The sequence below is a fragment of the Numenius arquata genome, chromosome 1, assembly GCF_964106895.1.
Source record: "Numenius arquata chromosome 1, bNumArq3.hap1.1, whole genome shotgun sequence".
Lineage (NCBI taxonomy): Eukaryota > Metazoa > Chordata > Aves > Charadriiformes > Scolopacidae > Numenius > Numenius arquata.
In genome coordinates, this window is record NC_133576.1 from 4,759,192 (window position 1) to 4,784,325 (window position 25,134).

Below are 25,134 nucleotides of genomic sequence, written 5' to 3' on the forward strand. Positions count from 1 at the left end.
TCTACCTCATGAAATATTTGATTTCTCTGGTGCCAGCTGGCCTTAGGAGAGATGTGTACTTAATGAACAGTAATTGTCCAAAATTGCAAGCACAACAGGGAGCACAATATCTAGAGGATTACACTTGGAGTCATTTTTAACCCTTTTTATGACTGAGCTTACAATTATCCTTTATCCTCCTTCTCTTCTCCTCCAAGTGAAATTAAAAGAAATTAAGGTGCATGCTGTGAAGTTTATAGTATGAAGTGCGCTTTTCTGCCCTCTTCTTAGAAAAGGAAAACTTTTCAAATACTGATTTGCCTTTCTATCCCCTCTCTGTGGTTCTCCACAGTTGAGAGAAATCTGGTTCACTTGTGCTCCCCTCTCTATCTGGAACTTTTCCCTTCCCACATTCCTCCTTGCATATGCTTTCTCTGAGTTACGGGATTGCAGTTGAAATATTTTGCCACAATACTATTCTCTTCTGTTTCAACACAAAGTGCTTTTCTCTACAAACTAACACTGCGGACTGGGACATCAGACTGAACTCCTCTGTCCTGTAAATGAAACGAGACCAAAAAAAATCCTATTGAATGGAATCTACTGTGTCAACATATATAGATATTAAATCCGCCTGCATGAGATTCAAGGAATAGTTGCAAATGTTATTAAGAAGCTATTCTGTTTGTATGCTCTTTATTATTAGATTACATATGACACAGGAGAACTATGTTTTAGTTACAACATGAAAGTCTAAGAAATAAAATATTAGTACTCTTGAAAATAACAATAATAATATGGTTTGATTTTGGAAAACAAACTTTAAAGAACTAAACTGCTGACTCTACGTGAAGAAAATCGTGCTAGTCTCATGTTTTTACTTTGGTTTAGGTTTAAAGCTAACATAAATTTTTGTGTAAATTATGCTCCTTACTTTTCCTAGCAACAGAGTTTAAGCTGCTTCGTTAATTGCTTGGTTGCTAATTCTCTGTTTGCTTTTCAGGTTGGATCATTCTTTGGGAAAGCCAGGTCTTTTCCTCCCAGGTATAGTGACTGTATTTTGTGTATTATCATTAGCTTCATAACTTCATGAAAATACCTGTGGCTACAGTAACAGGGATTTATAATCTACCCAATTATGCATGAATATGTAATTCTGTTAATAAGCCCTGGAATGATGGTTTAAAGAGAAATACCTTGCATTCAGGTGGTAGTGCAGTAAATGGAAATTAAGAATAAATGTTAAAAATGTATATCAGTGCACGATGAGTTGGAAACATATTGCTGGAAATTTTTCCACAAAAATATTCTTTCTAAATCTTTTGTGGTGGGTTTAGAATATATGTTCGTTCCACTTAAAAAGATTTCTTCCTTTCTGAACAACCTATGGAATTCAGTTTTGGAAAGCTCAAAGGAAGATCAAGGGTATCATTCAGGAAGAACTTGGGTAGCCTTGAAAGCTAGAGTGACAGAAGTGGTATGAAGTTCAATCATAAAAAAAGGCAAGATCAGGCACAGAGAAACTAATAAAAAAAAAACCTCCTACATGCTAACAGTGGCAAAAAGTTTGGCATGTCTGAGAAAGAGAAAGGCTTGGTATGCTAATTAATTGTAAGCAAACACCAACTGAATGTAAGAAAATGCTGTGATTTATCCATGAAAAAAACTAGTCTGATCCTAGGATCAGGAGGGAGATTTTCAAGACATACAGGAAAGTATGGCTGTGTTTGCACATGACTCGGGTAAGGCCTTAGCTGGTATATTGTGCAAAGATTCAATTCCACATCTTTAGGAAAGACTGACTGCAACAAAAATAGGGAAGGAATACTAGGGTGACTAGGGAAGAGGAGAACCTATTCTATTAGTGGGAAATAGAAGTTGACACTTTTTAACCTAGCAAAACAAAGGGCTGGAAAGGGTTGTTAATTCTGCAAGGGGAGTGATTACCCATGAGGCAAAAGAAATACATAAGGGAAAGGACAGTACAAGCAAAAGAAAAAATGATTGTGAACTGGCCATAAATACAATTAAGCTGAAAATGTATAGCCAGGAGGGAAGTCCCTGGCCATGCACAGGATGAGATTCTGGGAAAACCTTGTGGTGGGAATCATGGAGGTCAGAAACCTGAGTGCTTGTCTGGGAAAGACTGAAAGTGTTTAGTTTATATCTCAAGAGATTGATCTCAAATTTCCAGAGGCTTTGTCTCATTCTCTATCTCTACAAGCTCAAAAGTGACTTAGGAACTGAAGTCCCATATCTCCAAGTGACTTTGAGCAATCCTGCGTGTAAGGGTAATTGAGGGTGCCAAAATTATTTCAGCGCCTTTAAAAATGTCATATTATCAGTGGTTAAAATGGTTTAAACTATCAGAATGAAGAGCCTCTCTCAAAACATATTTTAGCATCTGATTGCTGCAGAAGACTCAGTAGTACAATCCTCTTTCCCTGTAGCTGAGCTGGTTTTGGACCACAGCAAAATAATCTGTCAGTTTAAATACATCTATAAATATTTATGCTCCAGAATTCATTCCACAATGTGCAAGCTAAATTTATGGAAAAACTTTGCTAACCTCAAAGAATGTATTATTTTATTACAAAGGTAACATTACCAAATTAGAGCTACAATTTCTGCTCAAAAAGACTAATGTTAGATGCACTTTTTATGAAACAGCTTCTTTTTTCAGAGGTGAGGAATAATTAAAAGTGTTGGCTGCAAAAAAGCTAATTGTGAAGTAATGTTCTGAGCAGCTTGGGAAGCTGAAGATGTTCAGAATGTTTAGTCTCACCAAATCTTGGGTCAAAAGGATCGTAGCAACCACTGGGAGGATCTTAGGTGGGTCTGTGGATTTAAACAAGTGTTCAAAGAGTTTGAGTGCTGAAAAGAGTCTAAAGTACTGAGGAAGAGCCATGAGGTTGTGTCCGTGATTGATTCAGTGCTGGGCAACTCCTTTCTAGTCTAGACTAGAACACTGGACAACAGAAGAAATGTGAATGAACTACTGAAGGCATGAGGTTATACAGCAACTTGCTGTACCAGCCACATCGTGGAGAGCTAGCCTGCAAATACAGCCCCAGATGATTAAGGGGAGGGGAAAAAAAAAAGTTTAAGTCAAAATCTCCACATTTTTGATCAGTCATTATCATTTTGTATCAAAAATTCTTGCTTTGACTTAATACATGGAAAAAAAACCCTCCCACTCTCTTCCAGAGGTGAGGTGTGTTAGGCTCATCTTCAGAATTCATGACGGACAGTGTTACCGTGGAGAGCTTCACAGCACTTCAGAGATATTTGAGAAAACTGTAATCTGTGTTCTGGAGAAGATTATGACATCCATGTACATGCAGCTAGCTTCCCCTGTTAGTCTTTACTTGCAACATTACTGCTAAGTAGCTGCTTTGAGACAACTCCCTACATGCAAAAGCGTGGTGGCCCTGCTAAGAATGATGTCTGCCTCCACAGCGTGCCAATTCTACAAAGTCTTACCTTTTGCAAAGACCTATGACTCTGCCCTCAAATGGACTGAATAAATACTGACTGGGAAAGGTAAAATCGTCATTAGGGATGCAGAACCTGGTAAGCTCAGTTATGGATTTGCAAGACCAAAACCAAAAGTTATTAGATCTAGTAGTTATTTTATCTAAAACCTCCACAAATCCAGAATTTTAGAAGTGATTACAGATAAATGGTCTGCAGAAATAAAACTAGAGTTAGTTTATGATTAGTCCCAGTATTATCCAACCCACCAATAATCAAGTGATGAACAGTGATGAGTGGTTATAGTATTGGTCTGCTTTGGATGGAAACAGACTCTTGCCCTGTTCTCCTCCTCTGGAAAATAGACTTCTTCCTGAGTTTTCCTCAGAATGGATGGCTTATTCTACACTGGAAATGCATTTTCAATATGATGTGTTTTTCCAGTTCAAAGGCATTGCTAAAAGCCTCATTTGTAAACAATATGGGTGTTTCCTCCAGATTGTATTATTTTTGTATTGATGGCAAGCAAAGGAGAAATAACAACGCAAAGAGAATTAAACCACCAAGGAGAAAAACATGAGAAGAATTTTCCTTTCCAGCTCCCTTTTTTCCCATGTTTTATTATACTTCCATTCAAAGAATCTTAAGGTCTGATTCCAGGCCTGTTGAAATGAATGGGAGTCTTTCCAGTGACCTCAGTGGATTTTGGATCAGGCTGTTACTGAAACCCTGTTGTCAACTTTGATAATACTATATGAAGTAATTGCAGTGTGTCTATAGTATTATTACCTTTCAAAAGTGAATGAGGTAATAAAAGATCCAGAATCTGAATTCACTGGAAGCAATTACTGTTTTTCTTTTTCATGTTATTTTCTCAAAGATAAAAGCACCAAAGGCTGTGTTAAAACAAGATAAGGATACAAGAAAAGAATAAAAGCCATGCTGGGTCAAACCAGTCCTGACTCCGACGGAGCCAAAAGCAAGGTGCTTTGGGAAATGTATAAAAACGGGGCACGCATAAGCCTTTACCCTTCCTGTAAGCTTTCAGCCATTTGCAGATCAGAGACTTCCTGACATGGTTTCTGTGTATTTAGTAGTCCTAACTGGTTTGTCCTCAACCAGCTTGCCGAGTTTCCCCTGTATGCTTTTAACATCTGCGATATTTCGTGGCAAGAATTTTCATTATTTAAGTTTCACATACACATACTGTGAGGAATCCTCCCTTTCCGCCTGCTTTGGTCTTGGCATCTACTATCTTTCCTTGAAACTCCTAGTTTCAGGAATGGGTTTAAAAACATTAAGATCATGAATATATTTTCCAAAGACTTGAATCCCATTTTTATGAGTATATCCAGAAGACTGTCTTAGTTTCATTGAAAACCCATCTCAGTGCTCCAGGTAATGCAATTTTGTAAGATGAAACAAAGATCCCTGTAGTAGTAAACAAACCCCTTAATAAATGAAAGTGTTGATATAGGGGCAAAGCACATGTTAATAAAATTTAATGAATTAACAAAGCAGACACTTATGTAATGATACAAATAAGAAGAGTGTAATACTTGACCTTGACTACATATGATGGAATTAATTGCTTTTGAATGCAATTTTTGAGGCTTACTATAGCTTTTTAGGGGCAAAGGTGAAGAATAGTGCCAAGGTAAAACAAAAGATCCAGTGTTTGGGTTCAGAAAAGTATGCAAGAGGCTCATGTTTATCTGCAGTTCATCTGAACCTCTTGGGTCTGCATAACCAGGTGGGAATCCCTGGAGAAAAAGGCTTTCTTGTAAAATTTTGACAGTTCCATTGTTTGCTTTTTTTTTTCCCATTAAATGCCGCCTAAACTTTCTGATGCTATTTCCTTCACAGCTGTTAAGAAGAAATTGGGTCACAATATCTTTTAAAGCATAATAAATATATTTAGTTTAATTTTTAACTTTTTAAGTCAATTAATATTTGAAATGAGAGATACCTGTATTTCTGCGGAACTGATTTATTCCACTCCTCCTGGAGACAAAATCCATGGGAACGTGGTCAAAAATAAAACCACTTAGGACATTTTATGTAGCTGTCAGGTGTTCACAATCTTCTCTCTAGAAGTTAATTTCATTTCTGGGTTTGATCTACCTTGATGCAAAGAGAAATATCACATGTATCCTACTTTGAGGGCGTGGAACCTGCAGCTGATTTACTTTTCGTCCAGGTCCTCCAAACTGTTGAATTCCATTCTTAATAAAAAACTAATAGAGAAGCTTGCATTTCATTTTGAATTTTGTATATTAATTGTTTTATAAATAGTATAATGATTGTGTGTCTAAATCCTGCCGTCAGCACGTTCTGGAGGAAGGGCAGATGTGATTTAGTTCATACCATATGCAGCGTATATGGATTCTCTCTAATAAATTGATTGTATTGTTCCTTATGAGCCTCTTGAGGAAATTGTGCCATCTCAGAGGCTGGATAAATGAAACAGGTAGGCATGCAGACCTTTTGTTTAGGGCTGTTTTATTTGTTGAAAGCTGGTCGCGCATCTTTAACCTGGCAAGTTACTCACTGCAGATAGATATTTGCAACTTGAAAAAGCTTCAACTTTCTACTTTCAGTGTATGCTGTTGAACCTTCACCATGGAACAGTTAGCTTTGTCACAAAGTTTTCTGTGTTGCAGTATGGCCTTCTAAACTACAATATTTTGGTAGTTTACCTTTTTTATTTTCTTTAGGCTGTCCAAGAGAAATCAGAAGCGCCTGATCTAGGGCTATGTCTTACCTATTTTTATTTTCTTCTGCCTTTCAGTCGTAAAAGGCTCTAGCTGACAAATAAAGAGACTCAAGTCAAAGTCATGATGCCTAGGGCAACATTGCTATTTGCTACTTTATGGATCCTAGATTTAAAAGGGAAATCCTGACTTGGTTTTCAGAAGCACACCTGGTTTATAAACATAAGAATCTAGATCCTACCATAAGCTCGTTGCAGTTTTTCCTACATAGAGCTTTTACAGAACTGAAACAAGTGGGGATCCGAAGGTTGTAGTTGCATTGAGTTAGACAAAAGAAGGTACTGGAATCTCTTGCACTGTCCTGCCTTCTGTAGTCTCAGTACTGAACTTGATATAATTTGCCAAAGGTTTGTGAGGTCTTTAGCAATCTGGAGTATCCTCACTGTCACAGTGCTCAAATTCCTCCTTTTCTGCTTAAAAAAATTAATGGCTTTTAGATAAATTTTAAAATAAATTTGAGTTAGCTTACTTCTAGCTGTATACACCATAAAAGCAAAAATGAAAGAAGGTCTCTTACTCTGTAGAAGTAGAGTAGACCACTTCCAGCTTTTATCATTTTCAGACCGTCTGGTTGCAATTCTTCCACTGTCCTAATGGTCCCCATAAGTATTTTTTCTAACCAAAGAAAAAAATCTGTTTTCTTGAAAGTTTGATGTATTCTGATGAGATGGAGAACACCGAGTAAAAAAGTAAGATTGTGTTGCTGTCCCTCATTTGATCTGCTGGTTTCCTCATATTTATTTCAGGTTATAATTTCTGGGGTTTTTCAAAGGAAAACAAACTTGAATAGCGAGTAAAAGATCTTTTATATCATGTGCTTCCACTTGAGGAAACAGTCGGGGATGGCCTTTCTTGTTTTCTCACCTGGTGTGGGGAATACAAAAAAAAATCTAATATTTTTTTACGAGAGGCATCTCTTGTTGTTCACTAGAAAAAGAGATGTGCCACCTTTGTGAAAATACTAGAAAATAAGTACAGGCTCATGTTGTTTTGAAAGTACTATGGGATGTATACTCAGGAAGGGAAAGATTTTCAGGGAAGAAATTTACTTATTGATGAAGATGAGATATGGACTAGCTGACCCAAGAACCATTCAGTCTCCTGAAGTATAATGCCTATTGCTTATATACTAATATTTTATCTGATTCAAGTCTAAGTATATAAAATGGTGGGTTTGTATCGTATCAACCATGTGATACAAGCTTGTTTCAAGATAATCTTTTTTCTTCTGAGCTAAGATTTTTCCATATATATTTTCATCCAGTTATAAATAATTGTGCCTCCTTTCATGATGATCATGCATGTTTCCTTTTTGTCTATGCCTTTCACGTATGTATGCGCAGTTACTGGATTGCTTAGCTGGTTTATCTGTTTTATTGCGGACCAACATAAAGAACAGACAAAAATGAATACTAAAAGAAAGTTATTTTTTGTTACAAAGCAAAGAATGTAAAAATTAAGGCATTTCAGATTTATAGTTAGCCATGCAATCTTTTCAACTGCGTAAAAGCAAATAATCTCACGTAGGAGGTCTAAAATCATATATCTTGGAAAGGCTCGAGAGAGAAAGCATAAACATGAGATAGAAATCAAATGTACTACAGCAATGTTATCTGAACTTCTTCCCACCCTTCTTACCACAATGCTCTGCGCATTGTATACACACCCCATTTACCTTTAAAGATGGTCTTTATTGGAGCAAAATGCTTGTAAATTAGAGCTGAATGCTTATTTAAATGGAGGCTAATAAGAAATGGGAAAGACCAAAGCCTTTTGTGATATACACAAGCTGCATGCCAATAAAGGGGTGGACATGACACGGCTATGTGCATGTATATCATTCTTTTCAGTTCATCTGATAGGAGTGCCACATGCCACAAAATAGCTTCTTACTGATTATCTGCTTCCTATTTTCTTGTTTTCTGTTCCACACCACATTGGAGAGTAACTAAAATAGGAAACATTATTAATGTGGTTTGGTTGTTTTGGGATGTCTTGGTGATTATATGAAGGATGTAATTAGAGCTGGTGAGGAAATTATTCTTTCTTAAAAACAAACAAAAAAAAAAAACCCTTATTGGAATATTTCCTCAGGTTTGGGGGGCTTTTTGGTTTCAGACATAAATAAAAACACTACCTACCCACTGCTGTTCAAATCACATCCCATTTTAGAAATCCTTAAAGGCATGTTTTTTCTGGTATGTAGTTTGAAAGATAAGTGTCTACAGCTTTACTTACTAGAAAGTAGACTGCAAAGTCAATTATTTCATTTTAGGCAGAGATTAATACATAGATAATCTTGAGCTTCAGCCACTTATATTTTAAGAGGTTCCTGTGGTTGTGAACTAATGAATCATAATCAGTACACATGTATGAGCCAAGCCGTGTCATTTATTTTCTATCCCAACACAGTGTCCTTGAACAATCTTTGAATTTTCTCTCCGTACGGTATTTACTCCTCCCGGTTCTCTGATGAAGCGTTTCTCCTTTCTAATGCCTGCTTGGAGCTGTCAAGGGTCCATGACCTTTTTAATACACTAAGTGGTCTGTAGAGGAGAAGGAAAGCAAAAAGTGTGTTCTTGCCAGCGTTGCTTTTCACTAAAGGCTTCCTCTAAGTTTGTGGAGCATACGGTACGAGTTACCTTTGGATGAACTTCGGTGCAAACGTATCACGAAACACATCAGTATCAGCAGACGTATGCGCTGCTAATGGTAATGGTAAAGCAAGTACCATTCACGGAGACATGCAAGAATGTGAGTTCCCTGCAGAATGAGCACACATACAGGTAGTTACAGTGGACACTGAGGCACTGTAAATCCACATCTCAGTCTGCCTTCCAGTAAGCCCTTCACATTGTGCTCACGCTCTAAGCAAAATGGACTTAAATAGCTTTAAAAACCAAAGCTTAACCCCCCATAAAAGTGGAATAATTTATGGAACAAACAAGGAGTATTTGCTCCAGCCCAGTATTGGAAAAATAGTTTAGTAGAGAAAAATATGTCCAACTTCCATTGGCATAGGCTTCTAAGTTACTTTAGTATTGGGGATTGTTTGTTTTTTCTTGTGGATATTTTCTCCCAGCTCAGAATATATGTTTTTGTGCTTCATTTCCTGTGAAATAACACCCCCAAACTATGGCGTTCCTTTGCAATTAGCGGTGTAAACACAAAGAATAGACCCCACTTTACACAGTTTCCAATCTTGGCTCCCAACCCCACTATTTGTAGTGTGTGAGTGAAACAAATTGCGGAACGGGGCTTAAATAACCAGGTCTTATGAAGGCTAGGAGGGAAAATGAGGTTGGAGATGCAAGGGCTTTTCCCGAGGTCACTCATTTGCAGAGAGGAGATAGGCCTCCCTCCAGTGCCACTCCAGCCCGTGAAACCCTGGGCAGGGCTGCCTCCTACATCTACAACCTCAGTTGAAAACTATTCTGATTTCATTATGTATAGAAAGTTGTACATGGCTCATGTCAATGATATTCAAAATGGGAGTGCACCTAAAGAACATGCCTATTCCGTCTAACTACATGCAGTTAATTGAGATAATTAAACAAGGAATCAAGTTTCCTCAGACGCTCTGGAGTCCTTCATGTCCACAGACTACCACCACCAAGGTCCGGGTTGCCTTTTAGGCTAACTTAGTCTTGTCAGTTAGACAAACTAACTCCCTTCTCTCCAGCTACCCTTTTTCACTCCTGTCCACTATGAAGAAATTCTTTCTTGTTATGTTCATGTTGCTTATTCTGCGCTAACATTTTATCAGCTTCTTTTTTTTTTTTTTGCTTTAAATACCATTGATATAATTCTTAGTCTGAGTTTATTCTCCGCCGAATGAATGTCCCATTTTTATTCTTTTTTATTTAGAAAAAGGGGTAGACAAAGGATACTATACTGTAGGAGCCAGACTGATCCGGCTAGAGGATAAGGTAAGTGCATGAAAGCTTTTTTTTTTCCTGAGTAATGATATCTGATCTACAGACATACAAGATAGTATCTTGGCATGATTTACTTTAGAATTACAGGGCACCATAATAAAGAATAATATCCTAATTTTTGTAAGGGAGTTGATGAAGTATCGTGTGCGTGTTGTTCAGCATTAACCATTTACCTGCCATACAGATTAGGTTCTTGATTTTAAAAGGTACTGCTTTCATGTGGAAGCCAAATCACACATCTTGCAGATAAGTGCTGTGAACTGACAAGGTGTTTGTCATACCAGAATTAGCGAGTTAAGCAGAAAAGCTAGTGTCAGGAGCCTTTGTAAAGAGCAACAGTTGATATCTCAGTCAATAATCTCGAGGTTCTTTAATGCTTACTGCATTTTTTTTCCTGTGCAGTTATCTTTGCATCAATTCTGCCCCTCCCCTTCTGTCTTCTCGCCAAGAATATGTTCATCTTTGTTATTAATTAGAGTTACTTAGAAGTATGCCTAAAGGCCAAAGCTCAGTAAGGCTCTATTGTTTTAGATCTATTCCAAACATCCTCAAGAGCTTTTCCCACTCAAGTGATAATGAAAGTACAAGTTTGCTTAAAACTAGGAATCTATTTCTCTTATAGTTTTCTGGTCAGCTCTCTTACCTCCCCCTAAAATCTGGTGTCCCTTGAACAATGCTTTCTGTGGACAGTAGCATTGCAGTAGCTTTGGTATATAGTATGATGTAACAACTGAGACAAAAGTCGATTTGAATTTAACATATCCATTGCCTATTTGTATCCCTGTCTTACTCAAATTTCTCATGCAAATTTTCTTTTCACTTTTTTCTTGGGAAGTGAGGCGAGAAGGAAAGGGGAAAGAAATCTTCCATTATTCCTAAAAAGAATTGTGCATCTTGCCAAAAATCAGAAATTAAAATTAAACAAATACAATTCCTCCCATTATTGCCTAATAGCTAATGATCATTGCGAGGAGAACATTGGAAATACGTGATGCTGTGATGTCAAAGGACAGATTTTCTTTGACTTTTAGCTTTCTCGGACAGCATCAGAGAATCAGCTTCACAGATAAAGGCAAATTATCTGAGTTAACTTTTAAAATGGATTGGTCCCTTGTGGTTCTTTCACTCTCATTCAAAGTGAAAATGGCTTTCGTTCAGATTAGCTTAATTCACTTCAAAAGAGATACATTGCTCTCTAGTCTCTGTATATTCTGTAAATTCATACCACTAGTTCATTCAGATTTCTTAAATATACATATATAGAGAAACTCACAATACAGATTTAAAAATTTAGCAATAAAGGTATCTGGGATAACAGTTAGATTACTTTGTGTGAGAAATATTGCTAGAATTGTAAATACTTCCGGAAGCAGTTGTTCATGGTCTCCTGACTGCTCCATATTTATGAAGAAGAGAGGTCAGAAAGTTATTAATGTGTCTGGCATTGGTCCAGCTTTAGCACAATATGGTGTGGATTTGATAACTTTTTATTTCAAAGCCTTAACTAGAGTACTGCAGAAATAGCCTAGTCTAAGAAGAGGAACATTACAGGAGATGCCAGTGTGCACAGAAAATGCTGCAGTGAATGATCTTTACAGCTTAAACCTGTTATAAAACCAAATTCTAGCTGGTTCAGAAAGGTTATAATTTTCATCAATACTGCCTCGATGTAAATGCTTAGAGATGATGAAGCAACATGGTTTCGCTTTCTCGTGTTAAATGTCTATTGTAAGCATGTGGTAACCAGTCTGTAGCAGGGATTCACAACAATGTTCTCAGAACAACAGTCAAAGTTTAAAAAGTTTAAAAAAAGTCTGAAAAGCCACTGGTATAGCCATCAACATCATTTAAGCGTGATCTAAATATAGTTGTCGTGAGCTCAAACCATTAGCGTGGGCAAGACCTAGCTGCTATTTTGTTTGAAGAATTAAACTGTAGTGCTTTAACTGACCGCATGTTGGATGGGAACTGGTGATTTCTATCTCTCTACTTATTGTTCTGGAGAAAACAAATAGAAGGGAATAAAAATATGTCAAGATATTTTCATAAGATGACTCTATAAAGAGATTCAGTCATTGCACTTCCTTTTTGTTCTCAGATCAAATGTAAAATAAAAAGCCAGAGTCTAATGGATCCCAGGGCATTTGTTCTGTCGGTACAAATTAGACTTCTTTTAGGTGTACAGGGCTTCATTCTTATATTCCTGCCAAGAAAGTAGACACAGTACACAAAAAGGTCAAACATTTGTTGTGTTTGTTTGTTTGGGGGTTTGGTGGTGTGGGTTTGTTTTTTTATTATTTGCATCTTTTTGGCACATTACACTAAAATACATATGTTTACATAGTGAAAACAAAGTTAAGCTTCCCAGATATCTCTATTTTAATAGGACAATAGAAACGGCCGCATCCTGCTGTCAAACCGCTTCCCCTAAACTATTTTCCCATGTCTCATGGGTTCTCCTGCTTTAATAGTTCACTGTGTAGTAGCTACTCTGTGCCCAAATGTGAAACAATATTGGAGTCAGGAAGGACAAGCTGGGTTTCAACCTCTGAGGAGAATAAATGAAGCAAGGGCATGTCTGACATCAGGCTCCAGCTGGTGGTGAAAAATGATCTCCCCCTTGGAACTAGAAAACCTTTGGGATCAGCCTCTGTCCCCTGGAGAAATTATTTTAACATTCAGTCACCCAGTATAGTCATGGCAACCTCCCAACCGAGTGACACATCTGATAAAATGACACGTTTTTGGACAAAGGCCAGTTGGTGTAGATAAAAAATGCAGTGTGGATTTGAATGTTTCATCTGCTTAAAAATCTGTATCGATAAGCTATTAGTGCACCCTTAGCCCAGACTGATCTTTCCCACCAGCATTTTCCAGTTCATTTGTTTTAGTTGTTTCTCTGAAAGGGAATCGGAATGTAATTCACCCATTCAGAGCTGTGTGTTGTTCTACATAAAGCCATAATTACTCTTTTTATAAATTTTGAGAGAGAGAGAGGGAGAGAGAGAAGTGTATATTTCTGATGGTTAAGACGAACTTCATTCCCTTTAGAGATTTGCTACTATTTGAGTTAAAATGGGGGATTTGCTGTCTAGAAGGGCATAGGCACAGATTTCTGAAGTGGTTGCTTAGTGATAGATAAAAGCTTCGAGGCAAAAATGTTTCAAAGATGCAGAGATAACAGCCTTCCATTCAAGTGGCATGAGCAGCGTTGTCGGCAGCCTCTCTTTTGTGACCATCCAGGCTCCGCGTGGAAGTTTAAGGTAACAGGGAAGAGGTAAGAACAAGTTTGTGTCGGTTGAAGCACCATGCGAGTCCAGCGTAAAGCAGAGCTGAAATACGCTTGTGTAACTTTGCTTTTAAAGCGTTGCAAAGCTGACTGGAAAAGGATAAAATTCATGGTGGCAGTTTCCAGACAACGTGTAAAACCTTTTTTGGCAACGTTAGTGCCGTGTAAGGCTTCAGTCCTTTCATTAACATGGCATGTTGCATAGTGTAAGTTTACCCATAACACTTTTCAACCTGTTTTTCCCTGAGTGGGGTATAAAAAAACTAATTTTGTTGTGGTCAGCGTAATAACCTATTGTGGTTCTTTTCATAAAAACGCTGAGATGTTTAGAGAAAGAATGGGGCTTCTTTCCCAACACGTGATGTGTGCCATTTGGCTGACCCTTTCTTGAGTTCGATGGCAGGGTTTAATTTTAAATTGCGGTATGTAGCCATTGACAGATTCTTTTGAAATGTATTAAGAGGGAGATTGGTTCCAAGATGATGTTCTAGAGCTGGCGTTAGTTTCTTTTCAAAATTGTTAACTAATGCTTCTTTATGATGAAATGAGTGTTCTTTCTTTTTCTTTTCTTTTCAAAATTAGAAACAAAAATCATGGTGTGCTATGTCAAACTGCACGGCAACCTATAAATAAAAACAGGAGAGAAAAGAATCTACAAATGAAAAGTTAGAAGGGACAGCTGTATTGTCTTTGAAAAAGAAATCTATTAGGTATTTTTATAATTATATGGCAGTCTTCTTTATGTGGTATTTACAGTTATGATTTACATCCATATTACCATAACTATTTCCATACTTATAGACAACATGTGATAATGCTGGGAGCCAAAAGCAGCCATTTGGTAGCATTTAAAAAATGCAGAAACGCTAAGGGAAAACAGGGCAGTAAAGCAGAACCCTTCTGAGCTTTATCCATCTGAGTAATGTGAGCCAGAACAAAAATGTCATCCAATATAAACAAATGTAGAGGTTGGATTGTGGTGGTAAACTCTCTCTTTACCAATTTAAACACTCGTTTTAAAGTTGGAAGCTAAAAAGATGGGCTCAGAGAAGAGTGGTGTTTCCCTACCATCTTATTCCTCCTCGGTAACAATGGAGGGATGGATGTTAGTGAATCTGACTCCTGCTGTGATTACATCAGGAACCATTAAATAGTAAATTATTTATCATGACAGTGCCTGCAAGCACCACCATAGTGAAGGCCCTGTCAGAATTTCCATTATAAACCCCTAATTTGTGGGTGAAGTGATGAGCATAACTGAACTACATTAAAAAAAAAAAAAAAAAGGGAAAAAGCTGAAAATTGGTACACAATGAGTCAGTTGCAAAATGAGCGTGCTACATTTTTGAGGTTTCAAGAATATGCCTGAAATAAACCCAACAAATGCATTTGTTAACAAAACCATATTTTGAAGCTAAGGTGTTTGTGGGTTGTTTGCCCCCAGCTCCTGAAAGGTTGAGTCATTCCATAATATAAAACTTTTCAGAAGGCTTTTTGCAAATGGGCATTATGTGGATTTCCTTAGCTACTGAAACAATTCTTAAAAGTAGTTATCAGAGATACGCTGCCATTCCTTCTTGTAAGTAGAAAATACATTTTATCTTGACCCTCCAGGCTTTGCTAGCGCTCATGAACACTGCCGATTTTTGGAGTATATCTTCTCAAGACAAACGTCAATAATTAACATGGATAATGCTACTTGCAAATAACAGTATATCTTGTGAAGAAGGTACATTGCCTGTTGGACGTGTTCTTGGAGCATGCCACGTTTGGACTAGGTGATCTTTATGGTCCCTTCCAACTCTAAAAATTCAGTGAAATTCAGTTCAGTTCAAGGAGACAGACAGGAAGAGATGCTATGAATGCGTATTTGGAATGGGATGCCAGTAAACACAGTCAAAGCCCGGTTTGCCTGGTTTCACTTACTCCATAGCAGTCCAGCACAAATCCATTGATTCTGCATCATACCCATGAGGTCATTAGATTTTTATTTTTAAGGTATTGCCTAATTTAAAAAAAACTAAATATGCCTGATACTTCAAGCCAAATTGTGCTTTCATTTATGCCAGTGGAGTTACTCAGGATTTACGCAGGTGCAAAGTGCAGCAAGTTTCTTACATGGCTTTAAACAAGATTCCAGCTCACGTCATCACATCCTGCTCAATAGGAGTGAATTGACAGAGATGAGGTGACAGCAGAACTAGGGACTCAAAAAGTTCAGAATTAATCAGAGTGAAATCCTGTTTTTCATCTATTATTTCTACGTGAATCTTTGTGTTACGCCGGGGATTTAAGGTACCGTAGAACTGAAGTTCTGCATGCATTCTTGTACTGAAACATCAAGACAGATTTTTAATCTGAAAACCAAGTAATGCTGATTTAACAGCTTAGATCTCAGCTACACGGGTTTTCTACTTTGCTAGCTGACTTCTCAATGCGGAGAGGAACTGTTGCAGCCTGGACTTCTTTTGACTATCCGGGGTGATTTTATGCTTCTCAGATAAACCTTGTTTAATAAGGTTGAGTGGGAAAGGCTGGTTTTGAGCTGCCTTCACTACCATTGTGATGGTAATGTCTGAAGGGCCAGACAAAAAATAAGAGCTAACTCTGCTACGCCTATCAGGCCAAAGGAATGAAGAGTTAGATCATATATTCTGAAGCATATCTGAAAAAATCCTGCCTGAATTCTTCCCTTATGGTTCTTGTTATGGAGCCTTATCATGTATGGTACTTGGTAGCACCCTCCTATTAAGACTGTACACCACTTTCCGTTATAAAACTATTTTCAGTTGCTTACATCTTTGCCAAACTTTAGCCATCTGGGCTGAAATTTTCCAAGGCAGATGTCTGCCTCAGGCTGGGATTTTTTGGAAAATTTGTGTGTCGATGTGGGTCATCCTTTCTATATCACAGTAACCTGACCCACTGTGAAGATTCTCCCAAAAGTAAATATAACAATGTTGATGGAAAACACTTGAGCTTCTTCTGAATTTGAGCAAGAAAATTGGACAGAAATGGAACATTTTCTGCCAGTCTTGAGACCCAAAGGCCTGATCCAAAAAATAGTGAACTCAGCAGGAGGCTTTCACATGGATCAGGCCCTGATTTTTAATGGGTGAGGGAGCAAAGGGTTTTGCATAGTGAACATTTGCCAGGACACAATTCACCACCATAAATCAAATGTTAAATAATTCCAAAGCCCAATAAATGAGCGTGCAGATGGCAGTGTCTGCTCCCCAGTGACTGCACTGACTGTTGATTAGGATCCAGCTTGGATAGTTTGGTCTCATTTATAGCCGTCTCAAGGATTGCTGTGATTAGGCAATTGGTGCAATCTAGTTGCTTTTCTGCTCTCTTGGCTGAAACTGTTCTGGTGGAACCAAAACCACCCAGGAAGCGCTGCCCGCGACACCTTGGAGCATGCTGGGGTGGGGGGAGGCAGGGGCTCACAGCGTAGCAGCCTGAAATCAATTTGCAGCTACCTTACATTTAACAAGAACCAAGAAGATGTACAACTCTACACTAATGCTCCTTGAGGAGAGCACACAGATTAACTGTGAACACCGAGGAAGATAGAAAACAGTAAAGTGTTTTGGGGCCACGGGTAAATAACAGAGTCTTTGGGGAAGGGAATCTTTCACGGGCTGTTACGATGATGGAAATCTAATCCATATTGATGCTCTTGGGCTGTTTAACCTGCAGGGGAAAGGTCCTGGAAATAGGAGTGTTGACCAAAAAGACTGTGGTCAAGCAAGCCTCTTCCTGTTCTCCACCAAAACCTTTTAAGCATCGCAACAGGTTTGAACTGAAATTGAGAAAGGGGTCATGAGCTTAGAGATGTTATTTCCTGTAAGTTTTAGAGAAAATAAGTGTCTGGGTAGAAGACAGACACTCTGTTAATCCCCTGCTCCCAGAAGGAAAGACTACAGTGTGAGTGTGGCTCTGCTCAGGTGCCAGAGAGTCGGGCCACAAATGTATAGGAAACAAAGCATGTTGGTTCTGTTGCTTATGAAGCAACGACACAATTTATTTACTGTTGCTGGAAGAAAAAATATATTTTTACCCTAAGAGAATTTTGGAGATCAGACTTTTTTTTTTTTTTTAAATAAAATATCAAATTCTCCTACAAAGAGCTTTGACCTGAACTTCCAAAGGATAACAGAAATCAGATTGGCTACAAGTATTTTGCTTCTACCTTTTGTAATTTTTTTTTAAGTTATTCTAAATTAACATTAAGTTTGAAATGATCAGTCATCCTGGTCCCCCAAACAAAATGCCTTTATTTAGAAATATGAAAATGGAGTATTTCAACAATTCTTCTATCCTGTCCATATTAAAAAAAAATAAAAAAAAAATTATAAAGTCATTAAACCTGTCTTTTCTTATGAACAGCTTTTCAAAAATTATTATTTTCTGGTGGTAATAAATTTCATTTTATCATTTTTTATGACCTCCCAATGTTGCTATGTTAAACAATTTAATTTAGAAAGCTATTTTCAAAAATAGGTTTTGTAGCTGTTCTTAGCTGGTTATGGGTGTATGCCACAACTGCTGCCCGACAAATAGAGAATTTTCCTTTAGAATTTTTATCCATCTGAAAATGACAATTTTCTTCCAATGGAACATTTTTTGAAAAGGTGCCACATCCTATGGAACTGTATTTTGAATCATATACTGAAAGAAAGTATTTCCAATTTTCCACTTCAGAGAGACTTTCTGAAAATCAGAATTGGGGTGAAATACTCTGATTTCTCTGAGCATTTCAGTTGAACCGATTTCTTTCTAATTAATTTGTTTAAAATTGTTACTATTTCGTTCTGTTTCTGAATGAAAACATTCCAGCATCATGGAGAATTCACAGAGAACACAGAAATTTTTCTAAAGGAAAAAGAGTAGTTTTCCTCTAGTACTCCTTACTTCAGAATTACAGTGGTTATTTCACCTACCACATCTTTCAGATCAGTAATTTAAAGGGAAGTTTTATTATTATTTGAATGCCGTGTAATATTGAACTCTAATTCCTCTTAATCAGGGGAAGTACACTGGAAAAAACCAGGTTTATATGATTCAAATGGTTACCGGACTAGCAGCTGGATTTATGTTTCATGCAAGAACCGTGACACCAAGTCAGAGCAAGCGTCTGTTTAGTCCTGGAGCTATTCTGTTGCTGCTGATGGCCAGTACGGATGCTAAGGCATGGACTAGAAGAATAGATTGAGTCTAAATGGCTATAGCCTAGTGTCTGCGTGTTTGCAGTGGATTATATATAATAAGCAGTATGAAGAATACTCTTGTAAAAGGCAAGTTGGAGGATGGCACAGCTCTGTAAAAGAAAAAAGAAAACCAAACCAAAACAAAAACAAAATGAAAATGAAAGTGAAAAAAACCACCAAGTTACACTGGAGAATTGTGGCAACCTGCCCTGACATGTTGGCTGTATCTAGGGAAGAAAATTTTCACTCGACAGTAAATTCATTTAAAGGACTTCATATAATGGCTTATGAGGTAACGGAGAAAGACATAAAATGTCAAGAAATTGAGAAAGCTCCTTTCTCCCTATTTTTACCACCAGATTGTTATTTGCAACACATAACTCTAAATTTTATGTAGCAGGAAAATAGTGAGCAGATCAGTAATGCATACTCACTTCTACAATGTAATTATTTTTCCTACTAGTAAATACTGTTGATAAATTATATTCATATTTTTCTTGTTCAGAAGTTTGGTTGTGATTTCAGTGCTGTGCCCTAGGCATGTTTTAGTCAAGCGCATGGTAGTCAATGAGCCTGTTGCACACTGCTGTCCTTTGAGACCAGGGGAAGGGGACTGGGTTCTGAGTCTGAAGAGGTGAGGTGGTGTGGAGTACCCCAAATCTCTTCTGATCATGCGGGTACAGTGCTTAGTTTATTACAAGCTCGATCCTCAATTGCGTTTTTATGCAACGTCAGAATACAATTAAGTAATACTAAATCACTAAGCAGCTTATCTAGGGATTTATTCATGGTCTTGTCATTGAAGAACTGTGCTTTTTTCATTATCAGCAAGTATTTTTCTGCAGGTTAAAATGGCTTTGTGTGGGACAGCTATGACTCTGAATAGGCTGAAAGAAAGGAAGCACGGTCTGTTGGCCCCCGCTCTGAGCTCCGGCTTCAGAAACCCAGGATGCTCTGCCAGAGAACCTCAGCGCAAATGCAAACAAGATGTAGTCTCCCCCTCTATAAAACAATACTTCACTACTTCAGTTACTATATGGTACTCAGATATTATCGTACAGAGAGACGTATAAATACCTTATCTAGAAGTATATCACTCAGCATCTAGAGGCATTCCTCACAGTCTCAAATACTGCTTTCTTAAGTGTCCAATGTCCTCCTGTGTGGACTGAGCGATCCTAAACATCTGTCCTTTAATCTTTCTTTGAACTTAAAATGCCTGTGTCTGCCCGCAAGGTAAACTGTCTGCTGTCGCATCAGGCCATGGCCAGTGTTTTCGATTCTGTGGCTGTGGTGCCATAAAATATCTTGGGATCACAGGATAATTCAGCTTGGAGGGGACCTCAGGAGGTTGTGCAGTCACCGCAGCACACCACCATCTCTACTGTGGGTCTAACACAATTCTCTAGTTGTATCGTGTCACATGTAGATGAAGAAATAATGACTAAAAATGTGCTGGCAGGGTTTGCCCATGTTTAAGGGGCATCGTTAAGTACCAAATTGGCAGGTCTGTGTTTGTTTCTGAGACCTGCAGCCCACAGTTAAAGTGCACATGTAGAACATGGCAGCATCTTGGGGCTTGGTGTTTTCAAAACCTGACAGCTAGAAGTACTGAAAATCCTATTGTATTTTCTCTTCTGAAAAAATGCTAGCAAAAATAGGGGGGTGTAACTGACATTAAAAGGACTGTTTTTTTTTCAAGAGGTGAAGCACACAGCAATGCGTGTAAAGTTTAACAGGTATGGAAAGTGGCCAAAACAGTGTCACTTAAAATGTGGGCTAGTACAGGGCCTTACTGTCTGCTGCCAGGTCAGGTTAAATGTCTGGTCACATCTCTGTCTGGATTCAAGATCTGACTTATAAAGCTTCCCTGCCTCTTCAGGAGCAGAAAGCACAGGCCATCAGCTCTGCGATAATATCACAAATCTCTTCCTACTTTGCATGTTTCTTAAGGCTTTGGTATCTTCAGGCAGTTATGTGAGAATTCTTAAAATTAAAATAGGGCCACAAAGATGATCAGGGATGTAGCACCTCCCCTATGAAGACAGGCTGAGAGAGCTGGGGTTGTTCAGCCTGGAGAAGAGAAGGCTCCGGGGAGACCTCACAGCAGCCTTCCAATATCTGAAGGGAGCCTACAGGAGAGCCGGAGAGGGACTCTTTGTCAGGAAGTGTAGTGACAGGACGAGGGGTAATGGTTTTAAATTGAAAGAGGGGAGATTTAGATTAGATATTAGGAGGAAATTCTTTCCTGTGAGGGTGGTGAGGCACTGGAACAGGTTGCCCAGGGAAGTTGTGGATGCCCCATCCCTGGAAGTGTTCAAGGCCAGGCTGGATGGGGCTTTGAGCAACCTGCTCTAGTGGAGGTGTCCCTGCCCATGGCAGGGGGGTTGGAACTCGATGATCTTTAAGGTCCCTTCCAACTCTAACCATTCTATGATTCTATGAAAATTGCTCTTTTCTGGCCTTCACTGTGGAGGTACACATGAAAAGCAGGAATCCCGAAGCCTCAAAACTCAAAAGAAAAATAGGACAAACATAAAATATACACTGTATTTAATATGTCAGGTGTTTTAAGACAGTCTAGTTGTACTGATTGTAAATAGCTCTAGCAGACACTGATATATATATATATATTGCTACACACCATTCAGGGGAGGCAGAAAAGCCAGCTGAAATGCCAAGTAAATGCTCAAAACTAGAGCACCCTGGCCTTTCTGCCACCGTAAGTACATTGCCAGCTGCACTGCACTTAGGAAGTTCAGGTATCTCCCAAGCAGCAGGCATTGCCGTGAGGACATACCCTAGGAGGCAGCAGAAGCCCATGTTCTTTCGCAGCAACCCAAAACACATGAACCGTCTCTAAATTTCCTACTCTGCCTTCCCATGAGCTGCCTATTAACTAAGGTGCTCGGTGGCTGCAGCCTTTACGTGCTTCGCACAACTTGTGGCTGTATGCGTCCGGAGAGTTTCTAAAGCCACGAGCAGCAAGTCTTCTTGCCTATGAAAGGCTGCACCTGTAACGTCGAGCAAGATTGAGTGGGTGACGTGCGAAGAGCATTAATGTCTTTGGGCGATGTTCAGTTTGCCTCGGTATTTGCTGTCAAACAGAAGTTAAAGCTGTTTTCTCTGCTTTTCTTTCATAAACCTGTAGTACCATAGAAGGAGGACGGTACTTGATGTGTACCCAGAAACTGAAGCACAGCAGCCTTTTCCCAGCACCACCACACATACCTGAAATCCGTCCAGAGCAAGCCACTTAGAAACCATTTTTTGAAGGGCAGAAGGACCATATCCAAAGAGTATGCTCACCATAAAGCCAAATTTATAAGTATGATTACCATATAAATGGGATATCCATCTTCAGAAATGCATGGCTAGGTAGGCAAGACACCAATGCCCTGAGGATATGCATTTCTGGGCCCCCCCTTAGCTCTGACCTGTCCATTCACCCTCGTCATTAAATTAGTATAGTGGGGAACTGCCCCAGGGTAACAGCGTGTGTGCAGTGCCGGGGAAGGCAGCCGCGAGGCTGGGGAGATGGCTGGAAGATGAGGTCCAGGGGAAATGGTAGTTTTAACAGGGAAGGATGGAGGTGAAACATGGATTCACTCTTGCTGGGTTTAGAAACTGCAAACAAATGAGATTTTCTCAGAGAATTTTGGAGCCTGAACTCCAAATCATGCTTCAGGCCAGATTTCATTTGAGCCTGATCCTGCAGCCTTGCATGACTGTACCTTAGTCAACATTTTTTTGGTGGAGTTAATGTGTATGTTAACTGGGTGTGCAGTTGTACAGATATGAATACATATATATATTTCTTATTTATATTTAGTATTTTTGCATATAGACTTTTTTTTTCCCTGGCTATCTTTTACATTTTATGCATTTCTGCCTCCATTTTTTAGACTCTAAAAATCACCTTCAGCACTCTATGAATACTGAATGTTGTTATTATTTCTGACTGGAGCTTTTGCTGGGTACTGTCAGCTCTCCTTCTGTAGCACATTCTGAACTCACTATCCAGAGGGAAAAAAAAACAAAACAAAACAAAACAGTGTTTCTGATGTTGAGCACAACATTTATTTCCAGCCCCAGCTACAGGGTAACTCACTGTAGGGATCACTGCAAGTGGGTCACATCCTAGAGTCCCACTGAAGTTTTTTACCTGGAGCTGAGATAGCAAAAATAGGCTTCTGATCCTGTAGTAAAACATATCTACTTGGGGGGTATGATACTGCATGGTGACAGGAACCGCTATGAAGCTAACACAACCTTAATACGTAGGGAATAGAGTGCTCCATATGCTGCTGTGTGATTTCCTTCTTTGGCTTGGAATGGCAAAAATAAACTGCTTGTATTTGGAAGGTAATTTTCAATCCCCAAAATATCTTTTCTGCATTTACTTAATTTTGCTGGATGGTTGGGCAGGCTGACCGTAGTTCAGGCTGATGGGAGTAACGGTTATGTCATTCAGTAGAAAACTCCCCTGTGTGAGCAGAATTTTGTTTCTTTTTTTTTTTTTTTTTTCCCCTCCTCTCTCGTTCTCCTCCAACGCTATACATATGGAGGGAAGTCACAAAATAGAAGTAAGCTGTAGCCAGCAAAGTTCAGATTTTAAAATAAAAAAACCCTTATGAATACTTATTAGAATTTCTTGTTAATGAGGTCATTTATGTCAGGGCAGGAAATGTACAAAATAGCACAGGATAGAAAAATCTAGACACTGTAAAACACGCCAACAAATTTGGCGCATGCATTACTCCCTTAATATGCCCCCAATGTAATCTATAGATCCCACAAGTGACCACATTCTGTTTATGTATGTAAAAACCCCTATATATGTAACACTCATAAGAGTAGCAATTTTACTAGTGGGAAAAGATTATTGTGGTCTTTTTATATAGCATATAAGTTTACTTAGAATGAGTCCTCGTAGAAGAATGCAGAACCATGAAAAACTGTTAAAATGTCATGATTATATTAATTTCATATTTAAAGGAATACTTCACTTTAAGTTATGGCTCCAAAATTACACTGCTCATTCATGATTTTTTTTAATGTATAATTGGCTGCTTCCAAAAATGTCACAGTAGGAGGAAAAAAAAAAGTTCATTTTCCTTGGCTTGTGTACTGTTGCTATTCCTGTGTTCATTTGGCTTGGCTCGGGTAATGAAATGCTGCAGTCTGAAATAACTTTTTATATGTTGACATGTGCATTTAACTAGAATAAGCAGGCGGAGTGGACCAAGTTGGATTCCGCAATGAACAGAATATATCTTGTATTTCACCTCTTAATACACCAGCCTACATTTATGATTCTTTTTAATTTCTTCATTGTAACAGCGTATATGCACCTCCTAGCTGCACACAGCCCCAGCAGAAAGACTTTAAAGGTGCTAGGCAGCAAGTTAAGATTAATGGTGGGAGGAGAGGAGGGTAAGAAGAAAGGAAGGAAACTGAAGGATGGAATTTTATCTCTTGAAGATAAAGTTGAGAGGGGATTACTATTGATCTGTTGAAATTTATTTAGCCAAAAAAGGCCTGTTGTTTTGCAGATCAAATAGACCTTTGCTCTTTTGTTGACTGTCCCTTGGTCTGGGATAGGGAGAGACCTCTCAAATCTCATACATCTTGAGCTGGACTCTTAAAAACTCACCTCACGTTCCCCCCTAACCTGGCCTGAGTCTTGTCCATTTATGGGACTGTATCAAGGCTTCTGCCAAGCTCCAGGTACCAGATTTGACCTGCCAGTCTGATCTCTAAGTCGTTGACCACTGACATCTGTATTTGACATCAAGCAGCAGCAGAAAGGCCGTAGTCCTGCAGGTGTGGATGTGCTGATGCATGGGGCCGTACCGAGCATGTCATATCTGCTTCCCATTTCATCCCCAGCACATGGCTTGGCACACAGGTCTCACCTGCCAGGAGGCACCTGCAGGTGGCCAGGACTCACCAGCAGGAGCTCTGAAATATGGATGATGCTGGTGTTCAAAAGCACACAGCTGGTGTCTTCCCATGGGCAGCATCCATGGGTGCTGGGTGTGAGCAGATGACAGTTTTGTTGCAGGTACATGGCACAGAAGAGTTTACCAGTTCATCTCCTCCTCAGCTGGGGCTTCCTTGCAAGCCCAGCTCAGAGGGTTGTCCCATAGTCTGATTTGTGGTTACGTGACAGCATCTAGACCTTACACAGAGGAAACCCTGAATGCTCACAGGGGTTTAGCACAAGTGCTTAAAGGCAAGGGGTCAAATAAGAAGGAGCATAGGGCAACAAAGATGATTAAGGGATTGGAGTCTCTCCCTTATGAGGAAAGGCTCAAAGAGTTGGGGCTCTTTAGCCTGGAGAAGAGAAGGCTGAGGGGAGACCTTATTAATGCTTGTAAGTACCTAAAGGGCGGTTTGAGGGACGATGGAGCCGGACTCTTTTCAGTGGTTCCCAGCAACAGGACAAGGGGCAACGGGCACAA

The 25,134-nt window shown here is 39.0% G+C and overlaps 1 protein-coding gene across 1 annotated transcript in view; it reads left to right on the plus strand.

Annotated features, from left to right (window-relative positions):
• Positions 1-25,134, plus strand: part of LOC141462387 (potassium voltage-gated channel subfamily KQT member 1-like) — a 538,103-nt gene that overhangs the window by 312,444 nt on the left and 200,525 nt on the right. Inside the window, exons 15-16 of the mRNA XM_074148301.1 lie at positions 983-1,023; positions 10,095-10,156. Of these exons, the coding sequence (XP_074004402.1) occupies positions 983-1,023; positions 10,095-10,156 (103 nt within the window). The remainder of the gene's footprint in view (positions 1-982; positions 1,024-10,094; positions 10,157-25,134) is intronic.